Source organism: Girardinichthys multiradiatus, chromosome 19, assembly GCF_021462225.1.
Source record: "Girardinichthys multiradiatus isolate DD_20200921_A chromosome 19, DD_fGirMul_XY1, whole genome shotgun sequence".
Classification (NCBI taxonomy): domain Eukaryota; kingdom Metazoa; phylum Chordata; class Actinopteri; order Cyprinodontiformes; family Goodeidae; genus Girardinichthys; species Girardinichthys multiradiatus.
This window is the reverse complement of record NC_061811.1, coordinates 14,149,962-14,169,452: the sequence shown is the minus strand read 5'-3', so window position 1 is coordinate 14,169,452 and position 19,491 is coordinate 14,149,962. Positions and strand designations below refer to the sequence as shown.

Genomic DNA, 19,491 nt, shown 5'->3' with positions numbered 1-19,491 from the left:
ACGGTATGGTTAAGACAATATAACAATATGCCAACAATAATGAAAGTAATACATTGGCGATATGATACTATTAACACAATACGATGTGAACAGATACAGCAAGAGTTCAACAATCTAATTTCAGATAAAGTCAAAGGTGAGGAACAACTAGTGATAAGTAAATACGTGTTTATAGTTCATAAGCAAAACAAATAGCACTTACATGTATGCCTACGTTTGTTTGTGACCCTAAGCTACTCTAATTGTAGGCATAAAAGTGCTATGATTGCTCTAACTTTATTAGAAATTCTAAATTAAGCTTGATAACTTTTCATGACTACGTATAAATTGCCTTCTCTTACAAACAAGAAAAAAAATTTTATTAGAGTAGTATAAAATAAATATGAAAATCACAGATACCCAGAGACATAGTTATAATACATATGATACAGTGTGAAAAATTGCATGGTCTGCTTTTTATCAGGGGCCTAAACCAGTTCAGATAGGTGGTCCCTAAAAATAAGGTGTGAACTGGGTCCAGACCAAGTTAGGACTTTAATTGTCGCTGTATTATATATCATAATACAATATCATACAATGTGATATTGTATCACTGGTGCCGTAAGGTCCGCAGTGCCTGTCGCGGTGGCAATCCCTGAACCCGGTTGTGGACACCGGCAGTAAGGGATGCTGTCAAGCTGAAGAAGGAGTCCTATCGGCTGTGGTTGGCTTGTGAGCCGGCTGACGGGTATTGTGAGGCCAAGCGTGCTGTGGCCCAGGCTGTGGCTGAGGCAAAAACTTGGGCCTGGGAGGAGTTCAGTGAGGCCATGGAGAAGGACTACCGGTTGGCCTTGAAGCGATTCTTGCAAACTGTCCGGCACCTCTGGAGAGGGAAGCAGTGCTTCGCCAACACTGTTTACGGTGAGGGTGGGGAGCTGTTGACCTTGACCGGGGACATTATCGGGCAGTGGTAGGAGTACTTCGAGGATCTCCTCAATCCTGCCGTCATGTATTCCCTGATGGAAGCAGAGGCTGGGGACTCAGAGTTGGACTCTTTCATCACCAGGTTGAAGTCACCGAGGTGGTTAAAAAGCTCCACAGTGGCAGGGCTTCGGGGGTGGATGAGATCCGTCCTGAGTACCTCAAGTCTCTGGATGTTGTCGGGCTGTCATGGTTGACACGTCTCTTCAACATTGTGTGGCGGTCGGGGACAGTGCTTCTGGACTGGCAGCCCGGGGTGATGGTCCCCCTTCATAAGAAGGGTGACCGGAGGGTATGTTTTTTGCCGATTTTTAATGTCCACATCTCCTAAATATAAGATATTTGTGCCTAAACATAACCAGGCCAGTCCTTTTTGTACTTGTCTCGGTAAAAGTAATTAGTTGAGTCATACGACTCTGGCTTGCCGCACACCGCCACTATGATCTGGTCCTCCATCTTCACTGACAACCGCTTCTCCGCTGCGGTCTTTCACCCTACGTCACAGCCACATCCAGTCCCTGATTGGTTGACGCGATGCGAATTTAGGAAAAAGTTCAGATTTTTCAACTCGTCCATCGCTCTCGCTTTGCTTGGCGCGCCTTCCGCGCCGCGTCCTCAGTGTGCTTTGCACCGCGCTGCTCCGCTCCTGAACGCACCTCTACATAGAGATAACATGTAAATCAGCCGCTCCTCTCGCAGAAACCGCGTTCGGTGTGAACGCACCATTAGAGATAGGGTGCGGAGCTCGGCCATCCTGGAGGAGCTCGGAATAGAGCCGCTGCTCCTCCACATCGAGAAGAGAGTTGAGGTGGCCCGGGAATCTACACTGGATGCTTCCTAGACGCCTCCCTCTGGTGGTGTTCCAGGCATGTCCTACCAGGGGACGGCCCAGGCTACGCTGGAGGGACTATGCCTCTCGGCTGGCCTGAAAACGCCTTGGGCTCCCCCCAGAGGACATGAAGGAGGTGTCTGGGGAGAGAGAAGTCCGGGTGTCTCTACTGAGTCTGCTGCCCCCACGACCCGGTCTCGGATGAAGCGGAATATGACGAGTACGAGTACAATGTGAGATGCAGTGATGGGAATAACGCCATTAAAATAAACATGTTACTTTTTTCAGTAACGAGTAATCACACAAATTACTTTTTCCATCGTTACAACGCTGTTACCTTTACCAACAATTAAATGGGGCTAATGGGGCTTTAGTTTAGTAAACTAAAGCTACTCATTGAAGCTCTTGTCATCTGTCGTGGCTCACAGCTACAGGAGCTAAGCTTTTTTTCTTTGGAGAAGGGAGGAGTGAGAGGCGACAGGCTCGCATAAGTGATGATGATTGGTTAAGGTAGAGTAAGCTTTCATTGTAAGCCAATCAGAGGCAGTGCTTGATTTACACAAAAACCACAAACGCACACATGAGCCGTGCTCAGGCAAACTAGCAGATGTAAGATGCAACAATGGCGTGTCTGGAGGGAAAGATTGTGTTTCTCGCATTCTCCTTGAGGTAAAAAGCGAAGAATGTACATGTGAAGTAAAAAGTTAAAAGTTCAGTGTAAGTAGGCTACTTGTCTATGTAATTCTACTTTATGCAACTGGCTAGTTGAACCTTAGAAAAAAAATCTAAATTCGTAGACATATGTGAACTTGAAAATAACTAACGCATTAGTTACTTTCCCTGTTAACTAGCTACTATTATAATGGAGTAACTCAGTTACTAACTCAGTTACTTTTGGGAGAAGTAACTAGTGCTAATTACTTTTTTAAGGTAACATGCCCAACACTGGTGATATGATACAGTATACTATGGTACAATATGATGCAATATGATATCATAATATGATACCATACATGATGAAAAACTGGTCTCTATGCTTCTGGCAAAACAAAATGTTATCCTTTCAGAAATAACATAAATGCCTGCTGTCTCTTTTTCAGTTACGCTTTAATCTAAATAACAAAAGTATGTTTCTGTAAAAAAAAAAAAAGCTCCAAAGCCAAAAAAGCAAAAAATTAGGATCCAAAAAACAAATGTCAAAATTTGAACCAAATTTTAAATCCACTGGCCAAATACTGTGCAGGTTCCCTTGTGACACCATAACAGATGAGAGTTCTGGTCTCAATTATACTTTCTAAAAGTGTTCTGTTGTTTAAGGCCTCAAAACATTAGCAGCAGGTTCTGAGGAAGTACTTGAAATAAACTCTGAAGGTGTTCCCGACACATCCCACAGATACTCACTGGAATTAAAATCTAGGGAATATAGAGGCCATGTCAACACCTTCAACCTTTTTGTGCTGCAGCAGGGCACATTGTCCTGCTGTGGAAGGCTGCTGAGATCATAGACTACCACCAATATCACCATGAAGGAACATACAAAGGTGCAAAGTTTCAGATCCTTTGAATGGGGGCAAATAGATAGCAGGAGGGCATACTTCAGGGTTGTCATGGATAAAATCACCGATCATGAGCAAACTTTGGCACCTCACTGTTATAGCCAACCTCAGTGTTTTATGCACTATGTCACAGTACCTTTTTTAATAGCATCAGACAACATAGGTGCCGACGATTTTGTCACTAGTGTCCGTTTTGCTGGTTGAACTCATTTTAAATCAAGACTACCAAACAATCTTGTTTTGGGGATATTATTGAACTTATTACCCACACGAAATTACCACTGTCAACATTACATTTGTCTAATATTACACACATAAGTTGACTGTCTAAAATATTGAATCCCCTGATGGACAGCATTGTAACAAGGTTGAATCCTTTTTCAGAGTCTTATCCTTACTCCAAGTATAACACTATTCATGTTTGACTTTGTCCAGTATTTTTATCATGAATCCTAATCCAGTATACCCATGGTTATTTAATATGAGGGCTTTTTAAACAATCCATTGACCACACTGTGTTGACCAGAAGGGCGTTCTCTGCCCAAAACTCTGCTCTCTCACTTAACATTTGCCGTTGTTAAAATCAGGAGTGCTCATCAACAACCGCATAGTATGACGAAGTGACCTCATAGCCTTACAACAAAGTATATACTCAGTCAGTGTACAGCAAAACACAGCTGCAGTAACCACGCAAATACAAACGGGGTCAAAGCCTTGCTAATTAGGGGAGCTGCAATCAAAATGGTGACAGTGACTTAAAACCATAACACCATATGTTTGTTTTTATTGTTGCCGCTCTTCTTAAAAAAAGCACCCTTAACATATGTATTTGTGATCTGTGGTGCATACAAGTGTGGGCACACACATTTAAACACCCATTGTCACCAACTCTCATGACAGAGTCCTGTCTGATGGTGGGTGGTGCTGGCATTACCACACATTGGTACAGTAGGTGGGGAGTACTGTACATTAAGGCTTTATGCACACAGATGTTTTTAATGACAGGCAGGCCTGATTCATCTGAAGACTGCGAATAGAGAGAAAATGAAGAATGCAAAATAAGAAGCATTGACCAAAGCCCAATGGGAGAGGTGTTGGAAAAAACCAGTATATCATTTTTTGTACTCATTCAAAATGTCATTAATGAAATGACAAACAAACTCATGTCCCAAAGAACAAGCCTGAATTAAAGAAAATGTTTTATTTTTTTACCACTGAGGTTTTTATGACTCAGTGCACGGCCTGGGATGATTGATGCTAGCTTCTAAACATCGATCTTGTGATGTACGGTATCATGTTCGGGATTTATGGTCATACCTTTAGTGTTACGTAGAGAACTCAACTTGCCCTTAATAAATGCCCAAAGGCATATAGACAAAAAGCTGACTTAAAGGGGACATATCATGCCTTTAAATTCTTCCTTCTCACCCTTAAATCATTTAGTTTTGGTTTATATAAAGTTGAACTGTAATGCTTTGGTCTGAACTGCTTGTTATTGTAGCTCCCCAGGCTCCTCTTTTACCCCTGTTCTGAGGTGCTGCCTGAGAGCAACTCGTTTTGGTGCCGTCTCTTTAAATTTTACTGAGGCACTACAAACGTTCCACTTTAATCCCTATGGCCATTTTTGTAATTTGATAACAATTATCTAGCGCCGTAGAAACAAGACAAAAACTTTGCTAAACTGTTTATGTAACAATACTATTTAAAACACGCAGTCCTCCTTAAGGAGCTGAAAGCAGCACAGCGCTAACATAAGCAGAAGGCCCGCTACTGCTATCCAGCATGGCAAAGATTTCATATCAACAAACAATTTATGTCTAAAACAAAGTTTATCATAATTTTAGCGTTATTAGACTACAAAATCGCAGCCAGAAATAAATATGGCGGATACGCGAAATTGATCAGCCGGAAGTCAGTGACCTTGTTTAGCTGTTCCGTAGCAAATACTGTGACGTAGTAAAATGTAACAGAGGATAGAGAAAACTGAACGGACTGAAAAATATGACCCAAACATAATATAAATATATCTCTGCAACACCTGGAGAGACTAAATTCAGCTTTTCTGCACTCCTACAGACTCCAATTACACAACAAAATGTATTTAAAGGCTAAAAAAGTGGATTTTGCATAATATGTCTCCTTTATGTTTTCTAATATAAACTATATTACAAGATGAAGATGGACGCCTATATTTGATTGTTACCAATACATTACTTTTCAAAAAGTATTCATACCTCTAAACTTTTTTCACCCATTGTTACTTAACAATCACACATTCCAATGTATTTAATTGGGATTTTATGTGATAAACCAACACAAAGTAGCACATAACTGTCAAGCGGAAAGGGCGCATGGTTAACATTTTATCAAATAAAAATCTAGAAAATGTTGATGTGCATTTGTGTTCAGCCCCCCTGAGTCAACACGTTTTAGAACTACCTTTTACAGCAACTACAGTCTGTTGGGGTGTCTTTAACAACTAAGCACATTGATAGACTGAATTGTTTTTTTAGTTCAAGCTTAGTCAGATTGGATGGAGAGAATCTGTGAATAGCAATTTGTCTGGTCACAGATTCTCAGTTGGATGTAGATGTGGACTTTGACCGGGTCATTCCGGTCACATCAGTATGCGCTGGTCTAAAGCAGTGGTCTACATACAAATGCTTTGTAACACAGGCCAGAATCACCAAGTTGAAGATAATCACAGGCCATAATTTCTTTTACTTGCATTTTAATTAAACAAAGTCTGATGTTTGTAGAAAAATTAAAACAGAATAGGTCTAAAACAACAAAAACTCTCACTGGTTGCCGTATTAAAAGAAAAGCGTACAAGTTACTAATTTTATTTTGTGTCAATAATTTTCTTCTTTCATTTTTACAGTGCTGAATTTGTATTTGGGTTTTGCTCTTTAACAAGAACTGCACATGATTTGGGTCACTCTTTCCTCTGAAACATTTGCTATATTTAGTCAAACCTAATGTATGGGTGTGCCCAAGTCTGCCTTGAGTAAGTTGCTGAATGCTTGTGGCCACATTTACTATGAAATTAAAATGAAAGCAAAAATATGGTTAATAAAATATGAATACTTTGTGTTGTACCTAATAGTTTCCATTTCAAGATTTTTGAAGATTCAGTGAAAATTTTGCCATAAAATCATTATCCGCCTGTGTTGGCAGACCACATCTGGACCATTGAGGTCCGAAATAATTCCAAGGGCCACACTTTGGACACCCCTGGTCTAAACTATTCTACTGTAGCTCTGGGTGTATTTTTCACATCATTGTCCTTCTGACTAGCTTTAATGTCCCTGCTCATGAAAAGCATTCCCACAGCATAATGCTGCCACCACCATGTTTCAAAGTGGGGATGATGTGTTTATAGTCAGTTTAAGGTTTCCATCATGCATTGCAGTTTCAGGTTTGGGCTCATCTTATCAGAGCATCTACCTCTTCATATTTGCTGTGTCCAATCCATGCTTCTGACAAACTGCGACCAATGTATCTCGTGGATTTATTTCAAAAGTTGCTTTCCTCTAGCCATGTATCCTTTAGAGTAAGATTTAGTTAGGTCACAGCTATGTCTTGGCAGGTGTGCAGATGTTCCATCTTTCCTATTTCAAATCATGGATTGAAAAGCACTCTGTAAGATGTTCAAAGCTTTAGATATTGGTTAACAACTTAACCCTACTATGCGCTTCTCCACAGTTTTCTCCCTGACTGGTCTGCTGTGTTCCTTGGTCTTCATGATGCTGTTTGTTCACTGATGTTCTCTAACAAACCTTTGAGGCATTGACAGAACACTTGGATTTATACTGAGATGAAATTACAGACAGATGGACTATTAACTACGTAGATGACCTTTGAGGGCAGTTGGTTGTACACTGAAGTTTGTGGTTGTAACGTGACAAAATGTGAAAGAGTTCAACAGGTATGAATACAATATACCACTCACTGTGGGTTCACATCAATGCTAATTTACCCAAATGAAAGAGCTCTGTAATTATAATCTGATTTAGGGTGACTCTCATCTGTGGCAACATCCATGCTGGTGCCCGGTTCTTCTTAATCTATCCAGCATCAAAAACTAAAGAAGAAGGCATGTGCGCTCAGAAGGTAAAACTTAGGTGGCTGTGACGGAATGGAAAAATATCAGTGACAAGCTGAAGAAAAAGAATCCAAAGTTTTAATGTACAGATTTAAATCTGTTTGAAACAGACGAGAGTTTGGAAAACAGACATATTTACACAATGATTTTAAAAAAATGTGAGAAGCAAAAACAAAACAAAAATATTAAAGATATTTTATGTGTTTATCACAGCCCGCAGTGAGCAGGAAAACGTGACGTTCTTTAAACTGCTGCCCAAAAGGTTCCATTTAGGAATTCCAAGTGTTACCAAGAAGAAAGGTTAGTTCAAAACAAGAGCATATTTCTGTTTATGGCCTCTTTAAAGATTCATGAGTAGCGACCTGAAACAAATCACTGGCTCTGCAAGAAATTTACTGAGTGGTGAACCTTTCTTTTCCATTGCCACAACAGGTGTTCACCAACTCAAAATCAAATACAAAATTTTATTCTTATTTCAAAAGCTTGGATGTTAATCATTTCCAGTTACCTAACACCTCTGAAACCTTTATTTAAGCTTTAATGGAGTCCAGATGATGGAGTTTCCCCAAAGTACTTTGGCTGGTAAAGATAATTAAAAGGTGGAATTAGAGAAAGAAAACAGCAGGGAAAGTGGACAGAAGTCAGGTCATGAGTGTTTTGTATGGAGGACTAGAAATGCCCCAATCCAATAAAGAAATAATTAAATATTATGGATGGATCCTTTAAACAAAATAAAACAAATACATTAACTAAGTCAGTCATTTTCTACCGCTTCTTCCATAGTGGGTGGCGGGGAAGCTGGTGCCGATCTCCAGCAGTCTATGGGCGGGAAGCGGGATCCCAGGTCGCCAGTCCATCACAGGGCTACACAGACACACACAGGACAAAAAACCACACACACACTCATTCACACCTAAGGACAATTTAGAGAGGTCGCGGGGGGGCTGATGCCTATCTCCAGTGGTTATTGGCCAAGAGGCAGGGATATCCTGGACAGTGCTCCAGTCCATCACAAGGTAACACAGAGACACACAGAACAAACAACAATGCACACACACACACATTCACACACACTAATACCCAAGGGAAATTTAGAGAATTAACCGTTTTGGACTGTAGGAGGAAGCCAGAGTACCCAGAGAGAACCTACACATGCACGGGGAGAACATGCAAACTCCATGCAGAAAGACCCCAGGCTGAGACATGAATCAAGGACCTTTTTCATGCAAGGCAAAAGTATTAGCAACTACCCCTCAATAGGAATTTATTATTTATTATTCTATCATATTCAAAATTTTCACATGAATAAAAATATTGATTTAACAACTTATTTAGTAGTTTGTGCCACTAATATTGCTTTTATATCATCTACCGGAGACAATTTTGAAACTTTAAATTAAAAAATGTTTTAACAACAATCAAAGAAAATATGCAAACTTGCAGCACTGGAAATTAAAGTCACATTTTTTTATCTAGTTTGTGGCCTTGTGGAACAAAACAATTATAATTTTTAGTGACATGTTTTGCAAATAATAGATCACACCAGGCCACACTGAAGGTAATGAGATAAGGTTCTGAGACGATACCGAGTCTATTTCTAACATTAAACCCAAACACAGAACCACAGCTTGGAAACTTTTAAGCTTTACATAAGTATATTTTAAGTTGGCTCTTTGATGCAGATGTGATTACAGAGCATAACTAAGACTTGAGGCACAATTTATACAAAATTGTATACAACACCGTAGCAGATCTGGTTTGTACATGTTTGTCATTAAAGAGAACATATAAAGAAAAAAGTCACATTTTCTTTAGAGCAGATATTTGGGTGTCTTATGTCAAAACAAACAAAAAATTCCACACAAAAAAACACAACCTTGTCACGTTCTTGGATGCCTATTTTTGAAAATATGTCATTTATGGAGCTATTTAGTGGCGCCATGTTGCCGTGGTGGTTAGTGCTGTCGCCCTACAGCAAGAAGGTCTCCAGTTTGCAACTCATGCTACATGCCAGCTTTGTTTGGTTTGTTTTATTGCTGCCACTCCAGTTTTCTCCAACAGTCCACAAGCATGTATTATAGGTCAGCTGGTGATTCTAAATTGATAGGGTACGTTTCTAAGTAGATTTACAGCTCAAAAGTATGTTTTGCTTTGCAGTTTTCTTCAATTTACAGTTTATGTATTTCACTTGACTTAATGGCTAAATTAGCTTGTGATACACTGTGTCTGATGTTTTATATCCCAACGAGAAAATCTGACCTATTATCAATGCTGTGAAGATGCCTTTCTTGAGCACGGAGAGGGGATTTCCTCAGAGCTGATGTGGAAATCTAATTCAGAACTTGTGGCAAAGGATGCAAGTTGATGATGTGCAAATGCTTTCTATCCAATCTGAGTAAGCCTAAGCCATTTTGCAAAGAGGAACAAGGAAAAATATGAATCCCTAGATCTTCAAAGCTGGTAGAGACACCCCAAAGAACTTGATTTGATTCATCGATTCATGGGGCTGAATACAAATGCATAAAATCCCCAAAATATACACTGAAGTTTGTGGTTCTTACGTGACAAAAGTTAGAGGGATGTAAATACTTTTGCAAGGCTCAGTATATGGCCCTTTAGGAAACTTACCTGAGACATGCTTAGGTCTGTGTATGAGCTCTGCAGAGAGTGAAATTCCTCAGCAGGAAAAAGGAGGCGAATTTTAGAGTCAATCTTCATCAGCTGCTCCAGATCAAAAGGCTCTGGGGTGTAACCCTGGCCTGCTGAGACTGACGTAGCCCACATAGCCTCCTGGAAAACAGTCATCAGCAGGGTAAGTCATGGTCCATGGGGTATAAGTCTGCTTTGCTCTGTAGCAACCTAAACAGAGCACTGATAAACATTATCTACCAATATTATTACAATGATGTCAGAATCAGGGAAGAGGTGCTGTCTGACCTCAGCTCTTAGTATTTACTTCTGAATGGGTCCTGTGTCAATTAGTGACAAATGGCACTGGCTGTGCATCTCAGGGACACTCTTATTTGATTCTGTGGGAACCAGTGCGTGGATGTTGAGCTCAGCACATTGTAGTGGTGAGATAAGAGCTATTAAGAATACTAACGTGCCAAAGTGGATCATAACTCTGAACAGAGCACAGCTGTAACCTCTGAGTGCTGGGAGGAAAACTGGCAGAAGAAAGCAGCAAACATAGAACCTCATTAAGGAGGTGGAGCACAACCCAAATATAAAGTGATAAAGACCCACCACTTTTAATGACAATGTCTTATTTGGATATTTTCTGTTGTTTGAAACCTGGCAAGGGTTTACCTGTATTAGCCAAAATGTTTCAGAGGCCTTTTTGTTTAAAATTTATGTTTTTCAACAAACAGATACATAAATATAGTAAGCGCAAAAGTTCCTAATTCCACAAGTAGGTATAGAGACAATATCCAGTACCTCGGAAAAGTATTCACACCCCTAGACATTTTTCACATTTTGTCCATTCCAACTACAAATTTTCATGTATAGGGTAGTGCATAAATGTATTTTATATTTAGTCCCTATGACACTTTGCGATTACAGATGCAAGTCTTTTCTTTCCGATATGTCTCTACCACCAATCTTCTTTCCAAAAAACGTCAAGCTCAGTCTGAATGGATTGAGACTATCACTGAACACCAATTTTTAGGTCTTGTCACAGATTCTTGATTGGATTTAAGTCTGAACTTTGACTGAGCCACTCTAACACATGCATGTGAATGCTTTGATCTAAACCATTGGTGTCCAAACCTTTTGTCATACCATTAAGGTCACATTTGTGGAGTACACAACTAAACGTCAGCAGATTATCCCACCTAAGCTATAGATCTCTGCAGCTCCTCCAAGGCTGACACTGACCTCCTCTCTGATTAATATTGGCCTTGTCAGTTTAGATGGATAGCATGTCTTGGTAGCTTGACAGTTGGCCCATATATATTTTTGGATGATGGATTGGACATTACTCCAAATCATCTCTTGCTTGATCTTCATAAGGCTGTTTGTTCACTAATAATATTTAAAAAACATTCGAGGCCTTTATTGAACAACTGTATTTATTCAAAGATTAAACTATACACAGGTGCACTCTATTTACTAACGCTGAAGACAACAGATAACACCGGATTGTATTTAGGGGTGCTAAGTTAAAACAGGTATTCCCCACCCATTTTTTGCCAAATATAGAAGTATGACAGCTTTGAAGCTGACAAATGAAGTATTTTAGACTTAGCTGGATACACGTAGCCCTCTGTAAAGACCAGCCTAAGCTGTGCGTTTGTTTGCATGCAGCATCACAGTTAGCCTCCAAACTGATCTTTACATCATATTTTCATAAAAATCATAAATAGTAGTTGGGTTTGAGACTAAGCTAGGACAATCACAGGAAAATTATAAATATTGTTTATACTGTACAGCTGATGCCTTATTTAGATAAAGCTGTATTTATTTAAGCACCTTTTTATATTTTTCCCACATCATCTGAGGAATTAGGTGAGGAATGTTTGTGCTTGTGTACTTAAGCCAAAAATGCACAAAGGTCTCCAGCAATTACTGACTCCTAATGACTTGATTGTACCACAACTACACAGTAGTGTGGAGGCTGCCTGAGATAAACACTGAGCAGCACTTTCTGATAGATGTCCACCAGGGCATTCTGCCAAGAGCTGGGTGACGTCCAACGCCAAAGTTCTGGTGCCATAAATAATGTCCGCGCTCTATCATGGTCATTCATAATAGTATGCGTTACAATAACAGAAAACAGGAAGGCTTCCTGCAGCCACAAAAAAGGTCAGAGCATCTGCACTCCCCTTAGTTTAGTATCTGCCACCGTAATCACTGGTGAATTGTTCTAAAGTCAAGGCAAACATCATAAAAAAGCAGCAAGACATTCATAACCCTAAAAACCCTGGCAAGCTATTCTACTGATGCAGAGCTGCCTGGGTCAAGTTAAACAGAGCTGCATGTTAAAAGGTAAGTGTCTTTTTCACCTGACTTTTGAACAGGCATCAGCCAATCGGCATTTGGACTGGTTTCACAGCTGCCAATAGAGTAATTAAAAGACAAATTAAATGTAAAATTAAAAACGTGACGATAGGACAGAGTGAATCACTGGACTGCTCCATGTGGTGAGAAACAAAAGGTCTCCTTCTCCTTGCTTAGGATCTATCCCCACACTCATAATGTAAGAGTGATGTATCTGAAAGATCCATACTTCTAAATTCTGCAGTAAAACAGGAGGGGGGAATAGCTGTGAACCGAGATAAAATTTATTCACAACATGCTACATTCCAAGCGCCCCACATGTGATATTTGACATCTGGTTCATGATCTGAAATGCCGTGAGGAGACAAAAGCTTCAGCCTAGTCTAGCGGTCTGCAACCTGTAGCCGCCAGTAGTTTTTTGGATCTTCCACAATGGCTCTTAATTACTTTGACTAAAAATGATAAAGAACCAGCTGATTTTTTTCAAACCTAGATATACAGGTCCTTCTCAAAATATTAGCATATTGTGATAAAGTTCATTATTTTCCATAATGTAATGATGAAAATTTAACATTCATATATTTTAGATTTATTGCACACTAACTGAAATATTTCAGGTCTTTTATTGTCTTAATACGGATGATTTTGGCATACAGCTCATGAAAACCCAAAATTCCTATCTCATAAAATTAGCATATCATTAAAATGGTCTCTAAACGAGCTATGAACCTAATCATCTGAATCAACGAGTTAACTCTAAACACCTGCAAAAGATTCCTGAGGCCTTTAAAACTCCCAGCCTGGTTCATCACTCAAAACCCCAATCATGGGTAAGACTGCCGACCTGACTGCTGTCCAGAAGGCCACTATTGACACCCTCAAGCAAGAGGGTAAGACACAGAAAGAAATTTCTGAACGAATAGGCTGTTCCCAGAGTGCTGTATCAAGGCATCTCAGTGGGAAGTCTGTGGGAAGGAAAAAGTGTGGCAGAAAACGCTGCACAACGAGAAGAGGTGACCGGACCCTGAGGAAGATTGTGGAGAAGGGCCGATTCCAGACCTTGGAGGACCTGCGGAAGCAGTGGACTGAGTCTGGAGTAGAAACATCCAGAGCCACCGTGCACAGGCGTGTGCAGGAAATGGGCTACAGGTGCCGCATTCCCCAGGTCAAGCCACTTTTGAACCAGAAACAGCGGCAGAAGTGTCTGACCTGGGCTACAGAGAAGCAGCACTGGACTGTTGCTCAGTGGTCCAAAGTACTTTTTTTGGATTAAAGCAAATTCTGCATGTCATTCGGAAATCAAGGTGCCAGAGTCTGGAGGAAGACTGGGGAGAAGGAAATGCCAAAATGCCAGAAGTCCAGTGTCAAGTACCCACAGTCAGTGATGGTCTGGGGTGCCGTGTCAGCTGCTGGTGTTGGTCCACTGTGTTTTATCAAGGGCAGGGTCAATGCAGCTAGCTATCAGGAGATTTTGGAGCACTTCATGCTTCCATCTGCTGAAAAGCTTTATGGAGATGAAGATTTCATTTTTCAGCACGACCTGGCACCTGCTCACAGTGCCAAAACCACTGGTAAATGGTTTACTGACCATGGTATCACTGTGCTCAATTGGCCTGCCAACTCTCCTGACCTGAACCCCATAGAGAATCTGTGGGATATTGTGAAGAGAACGTTGAGAGACTCAAGACCCAACACTCTGGATGAGCTAAAGGCCGCTATCGAAGCATCCTGGGCCTCCATAAGACCTCAGCAGTGCCACAGGCTGATTGCCTCCATGCCACGCCGCATTGAAGCAGTCATTTCTGCAAAAGGATTCCCGACCAAGTATTGAGTGCATAACTGTACATGATTATTTGAAGGTTGACGTTTTTTGTATTAAAAACACTTTTCTTTTATTGGTCGGATGAAAAATGCAAATTTTGTGAGATAGGAATTTTGGGTTTTTATGAGCTGTATGCCAAAATCATCCGTATTAAGACAATAAAAGACCTGAAATATTTCAGTTATTGTGCAATGAATCTAAAATATATGAATGTTAAATTTTCATCATGACATTATGGAAAATAATGAACTTTATCACAATATGCTAATATTTTGAGAAGGACCTGTAATAACAAATGCGGGGTTTAGCAGTTTTTCAGTTTTTTCATGAAATAATTGCATTAAATTCTCAAAACAGAATGATACCAAGAGTACCAGTAATATTTTTTTAGATCTATTTTTCTTGCTATTGGGTTGGAAACGATGTGTTTTTTACATCACTTTCCACAAATATCAACATCTCATAGAATACAATGTATCCATCCTGTTTTTGCAAATATTTCAAGTTTGTTTTTTATTTTAAACCACAAAATATAAATAAAATTGTGGTTCTTTTAAAATGACAACACATTTCCAATTGTAGACTTATATCAAAAATTCTAAGTTACCTTTTTTGTTTTTATAAAGGCATGTAACATTAGTGGCTCTAAACGAGTCTTATTAAGCTTGACTATGGGCCAAAATGGCTCTTTAGATTTTAACGGTTGCAGACTCCTGGCCTAGAGACTCTCTTAGTAGCCAAGCAGACATCAAAGCAAGAATACCTAATGCTATTTTATGGGCTAGTAAAGAACCCTTTCCAATTTTTGACATGTTACATCCACAAACTTCTTCATATTCTAATAGAATTTTATCAGTTAGTTTTTTGTGGCCATTCGAACACATCAATGTTCTGCTAGAATGTGAACCTCCAAGCTAGTCTCAGATCTTTTGAAGCCTCTAACAGATTTTTCTTCCAGGACTGCCCTGTATTTAGCTCCATTTGCCCATCAACTCTAACCATCTTATCAATCCCTGCTGAAGGGAAGTGTCCCCACAGCATGATGCCGCCATCACCATGTTTCACTTAGGGGATGGTATATTCAGGGTGATGTGTTGTGTTAGCTTTGCATCACAGTAATCATTTTCCATGGCCAAAAAGTTCATTTTTGATCTCTTCTGACCAGGGCTTCTTCTTCTGTGTCCCCCCACAAAGTGAGTGGTAAACCTTTAGTTGTACTTCTTGTCCCTTTTCTTCAATAACTGGGCACTCTGTCATGAAGGTCAGATTTGGAGCACTGGACTAATAGTTCAACGGATTCTACCACCTGAGCCGTGGAACTCTATAGTTCTCCCAGAGTGATCATGGGTGCTTACTTGAATAATCCCCGGCCTGTCAGTATAGGTGGATGCCCTTGTTTGGAAGATTTGCACCTATTATACAGTGCCTTGCGAAAGTACTCGGCCCCCTTGAACTTTTCAACCTTTTGCCACATTTCAGGCTTCAAACATAAAGATATAACATTCTAGTTTTTTGTGAAAAATCAACAACAAGTGGGACACAATCGTGAAGTGGATTGAAATTTATTGGATGTGTCAAACTTTTTTAACAAATAAAAAACTGAAAAGTGGGGCGTGCAATATTATTTGGCCCCTTTACTTTCAGTGCAGCAAATTCACTCTAGAAGTTCAGTGAGGATCTCTGAATGATTAAATGTTGTCCCAAATGACTGATGATGATAAATAGAATCCACCTGTGTGTAATCAAGTCTCCGTATAAATGCACCTGCTCTGTGATAGTCTCAGGGTTCTGTTCAAAGCGCAGAGAGCATCATGAAGACCAAGGAACACACCAGGCAGGTCCGAGAAACTGTTGTGGAGAAGTTTAAAGCTGGATTTGGATACAAAAAGATTTCCCAAGCTTTAAACATCCCAAGGAGCACTGTGCAAGCAATCATATTGAAATGGAAGGAGTATCAGACCACTGCAAATCTACCAAGACCCAGCCGTCCCTCTAAACTTTCATCTCGAACAAGGAGAATACTGATCAGAGATGCAGCCAAGAGGCCCATGATCACTCTGGATGAACTGCAGAGATCTACAGCTGAGGTGGGAGAGTCTGTCCATAGGACAACAATCAGTCGTACACTGCACAAATCTGGCCTTTATGGAAGAGTGGCAAGAAGAAAGCCATTTCTCAAAGATATCCATAAAAAGTCTCGTTTAAAGTTTGCCTCAAGCCACCTGGGAGACACAACAAACATGTGGAAGAAGGTGCTCTGGTCAGATGAAACCAAAATCCAACTGTTTGGCCACAATGCAAAACGAAATGTTTGGTGTAAAAGCAACACAGCTCATCACCCTGAACACACCATTCCCACTGTCAAACATGGTGGTGGCAGCATCATGGTTTGGGCCTGATTTTCGTCAGCAGGGACAGGGAAGATGGTCATAATTGATGGGAAGATGGATGGGGCCAAATACAGGACCATTCTGGAAGAAAACCTGTTGGAGTCTGCAAGAGACCTGAGACTGGGACGGAGATTTATCTTCCAACAAGACAATGATCCAAAACATAAAGCCAAATCTACAATGGAATGGTTCACAAATAAACGTATCCAGGTGTTGGAATGGCCAAGTCAAAGTCCAGACCTGAATCCAATCAAGAATCTGTGGAAAGAGCTGAAGGCTGCTGTTCACGAACGCTCTCCATCCAACCTCACTGAGCTCGAGCTGTTTTGCAAGGAAGAATGGGCAAGAATTTCAGTCTCTCGATGTGCAAAACTGATAAGAGACAAACCTCAAGAGACTTGCAGCTGTAATTGCAGCAAAGGGTGGCGCTACAAAGTATTAACGCAAGGGGGCCGAATAATATCGCACTCCCCACTTTTCAGTTTTGTATTTGTTAAAAAAGTTTAACACATCCAATAAATTTCATTCTACTTCACGATTGTGTCCCACTTGTTGTTGACTCTTCACAAAAACTTTGAATTTTATATCTTTATGTTTGAAGCCTGAAATGTGGCAAAAGGTTGAAAAGTTCAAGGGGGCCGAATACTTTCGCAAGGCACTGTACTTATTACTTATAATGCTATGTTCCTTCCCCTTTACGATGCTGTTTGTTCACTAATGTTCTCTAACAAACCTCTGAACAAACCTTAAAAGAACAGCTGGATTTATAATTAAATTAAATTATATACAGGTCTACCTTTCTGTCTGTGCCGGTAGCACTGACCTTTTCTTCTTCATTTATTTCTTGAAGGAGTTCAGCCAGACGCTCTTTCTCAGAACGGGTCAAAAGATCTTGACCCACATCACTGCTTACCAGCTTGTATTACACAACATGAAGAGGAAAGAGATGGAAAATCAACATTTGCATTACGTTTCATGTTATCAGCGGTGGTATATAGGCTATTAACATGACTTCTTAGGGTACACATTTTTTCAAGTGGAAAAATTATATTAGACATATTATATTAGACATATAATTGTAGTTTTTAACCAACATGAACTTTACCATACCTCTATGTTCCTCTGGACGAAGTCCTTCTGTTTATTCGTAGCTTTGGGAGTTTTGCTGTTGCTTTCCAAAATATTGATGCCCAGAATATTTGCACTGCTTCCTTTAAATGATGCAGTTGAGCTGTCAGGCCGGTTTTCAGCTGTCAAGTAAGGTACATGTCTTATTTTAGCAAAGAAAATTTTAAAAGTGCATTTTTTCAACATGATGAAGTATTCAGTAATGACACATTTGCTAAAATTTTAGATCAGTCTGCTTTAGTGCTTCTGGAGAAAATAGAATTCCTCACTCCTTCTGGGCTTCTGTTTAAAAGTTTTTTCTCTCTCCGAGGTTGCAACACCATGAAAATTCACAAGTATTTTATCAGGAAATAGCTGAAGAGTGACTAAGGTTCTGCACACTCTTTGTAAAAAAATTTTAATGTCACATTATTGGGGAAAACCAACTGATACAAGCTTCCTGAGCCTTTAGCGCCATCTAGTGCTCCAATTTGCCAATACAACTGAAACAATTGCTCTATAGCAACACAAGCTCACTTTGGTCCAAGCCCTGGTCATCTCCATCATGCTCACAGTCAGGAACCTGGGTTTCAAACAGGGGTGCAAAGTGGTCTTCTTCTTTTTCACCTTTTTGACAACAAAAACATATTAGTGTGTTTGGCAATCACACCTTCGGTGCCTCTCATAAGTATCCGTAGCGCTGAACTTTTTCACATTTTGTCACAATACAACCACAAACTTTTGTGTATTTTATTTGCACTTTCTGTGATAAGCCAACAAAGAGTAGTGCATAATTGCAACATAATGGAAAAGCTAGACATTTAGGTTTTTTTGCTGTTCTCGTACTTGTCGTCTTCGATTTATCCAGTACCAGGCCGCGGGGGCAACAGTCTCAGCAGAGACACCCAGACTTCCCTCTCTCAGACACCTCCTCCAACTCTTCTGGGGGGAGCCCAAGGAGTTCCCAGGACAGCAGAGAAACACAGTCCCTCCAGCGTGTCCTGGACTGTCCTCTGGGCCTCCTCGGGTGGGATGAGCCTAAAACACCTCCTGAGAGAGGCGTCCAACGGGTATTTAAAAAAATACCCAAGACACTCTAGCTGACTCTTCTGAATGAGGACGAGCAGCAGCTCTACTTCGAGCCCCTCCCGCAATCCTGGAAAAGTGAGGGTAGGAAGGTAGACCGACCGCTATATTGAGTGCTTCACCTTTCGGTTTAGCTCTCTCTTCACCACAAAGGATGAGCATAGCATACGCATTACTGCGGCAGCCATACCAATCCACCTGTTAATCTCTAGCTTCATTTAAAGTTTTACTCTGAAACTCCTAAATGTTATCCAGGGTTACTAAATGCCTTCAGAAGACCGCCAATTAATACAACAGAACAGAGTTCCCCTGTGTGACATTTAATCTCAGTACAAATCCAGCTGTCATGTGAAGACCTTAGAGGAACAAGAATCATAAAGACCAAGGAACACAGCAGAGTCCACAAAGCATTGTCCATCACATTACCTGAAAATAGAAAGATTATGGCACAACCGCAAACTTAATAAAACATGACCGTCCAGAGTATTAATCACTGTGAACAGAGGCCCATATTAACTCTTTAGAAGCTGTAGTGACCCAAAGCCCAGGTGGAAGATTCTGTTGGCAAGATAGCTATTAGTGATTAACCCCACAAATATGGCATTTACGTAAGAGTTGAAAGTCATAATGGAAAG

The 19,491-nt window shown here is 40.4% G+C and overlaps 1 protein-coding gene across 8 annotated transcripts in view; it reads right to left on the bottom strand.

Annotated features, from left to right (window-relative positions):
• fsip1 (fibrous sheath interacting protein 1) overlaps positions 1-19,491 on the bottom strand; it is a 46,196-nt gene that overhangs the window by 23,067 nt on the left and 3,638 nt on the right. For 7 of the 8 annotated variants that reach the window (XR_007035074.1, XM_047345262.1, XM_047345259.1 and 4 more), the window contains 4 exons: positions 18,308-18,397; positions 17,774-17,913; positions 17,487-17,579; positions 10,079-10,240 (listed from right to left, as the gene is read on the bottom strand). Coding sequence is in view for 7 of the 8 variants with exons in the window: in XM_047345262.1 (XP_047201218.1) it covers positions 10,079-10,240; positions 17,487-17,579; positions 17,774-17,913; positions 18,308-18,397 (485 nt within the window). In the remaining variant the exon portion in view is untranslated. The remainder of the gene's footprint in view (positions 1-10,078; positions 10,241-17,486; positions 17,580-17,773; positions 17,914-18,307; positions 18,398-19,491) is intronic. The other variant, XM_047345265.1, reaches the window with a different exon arrangement.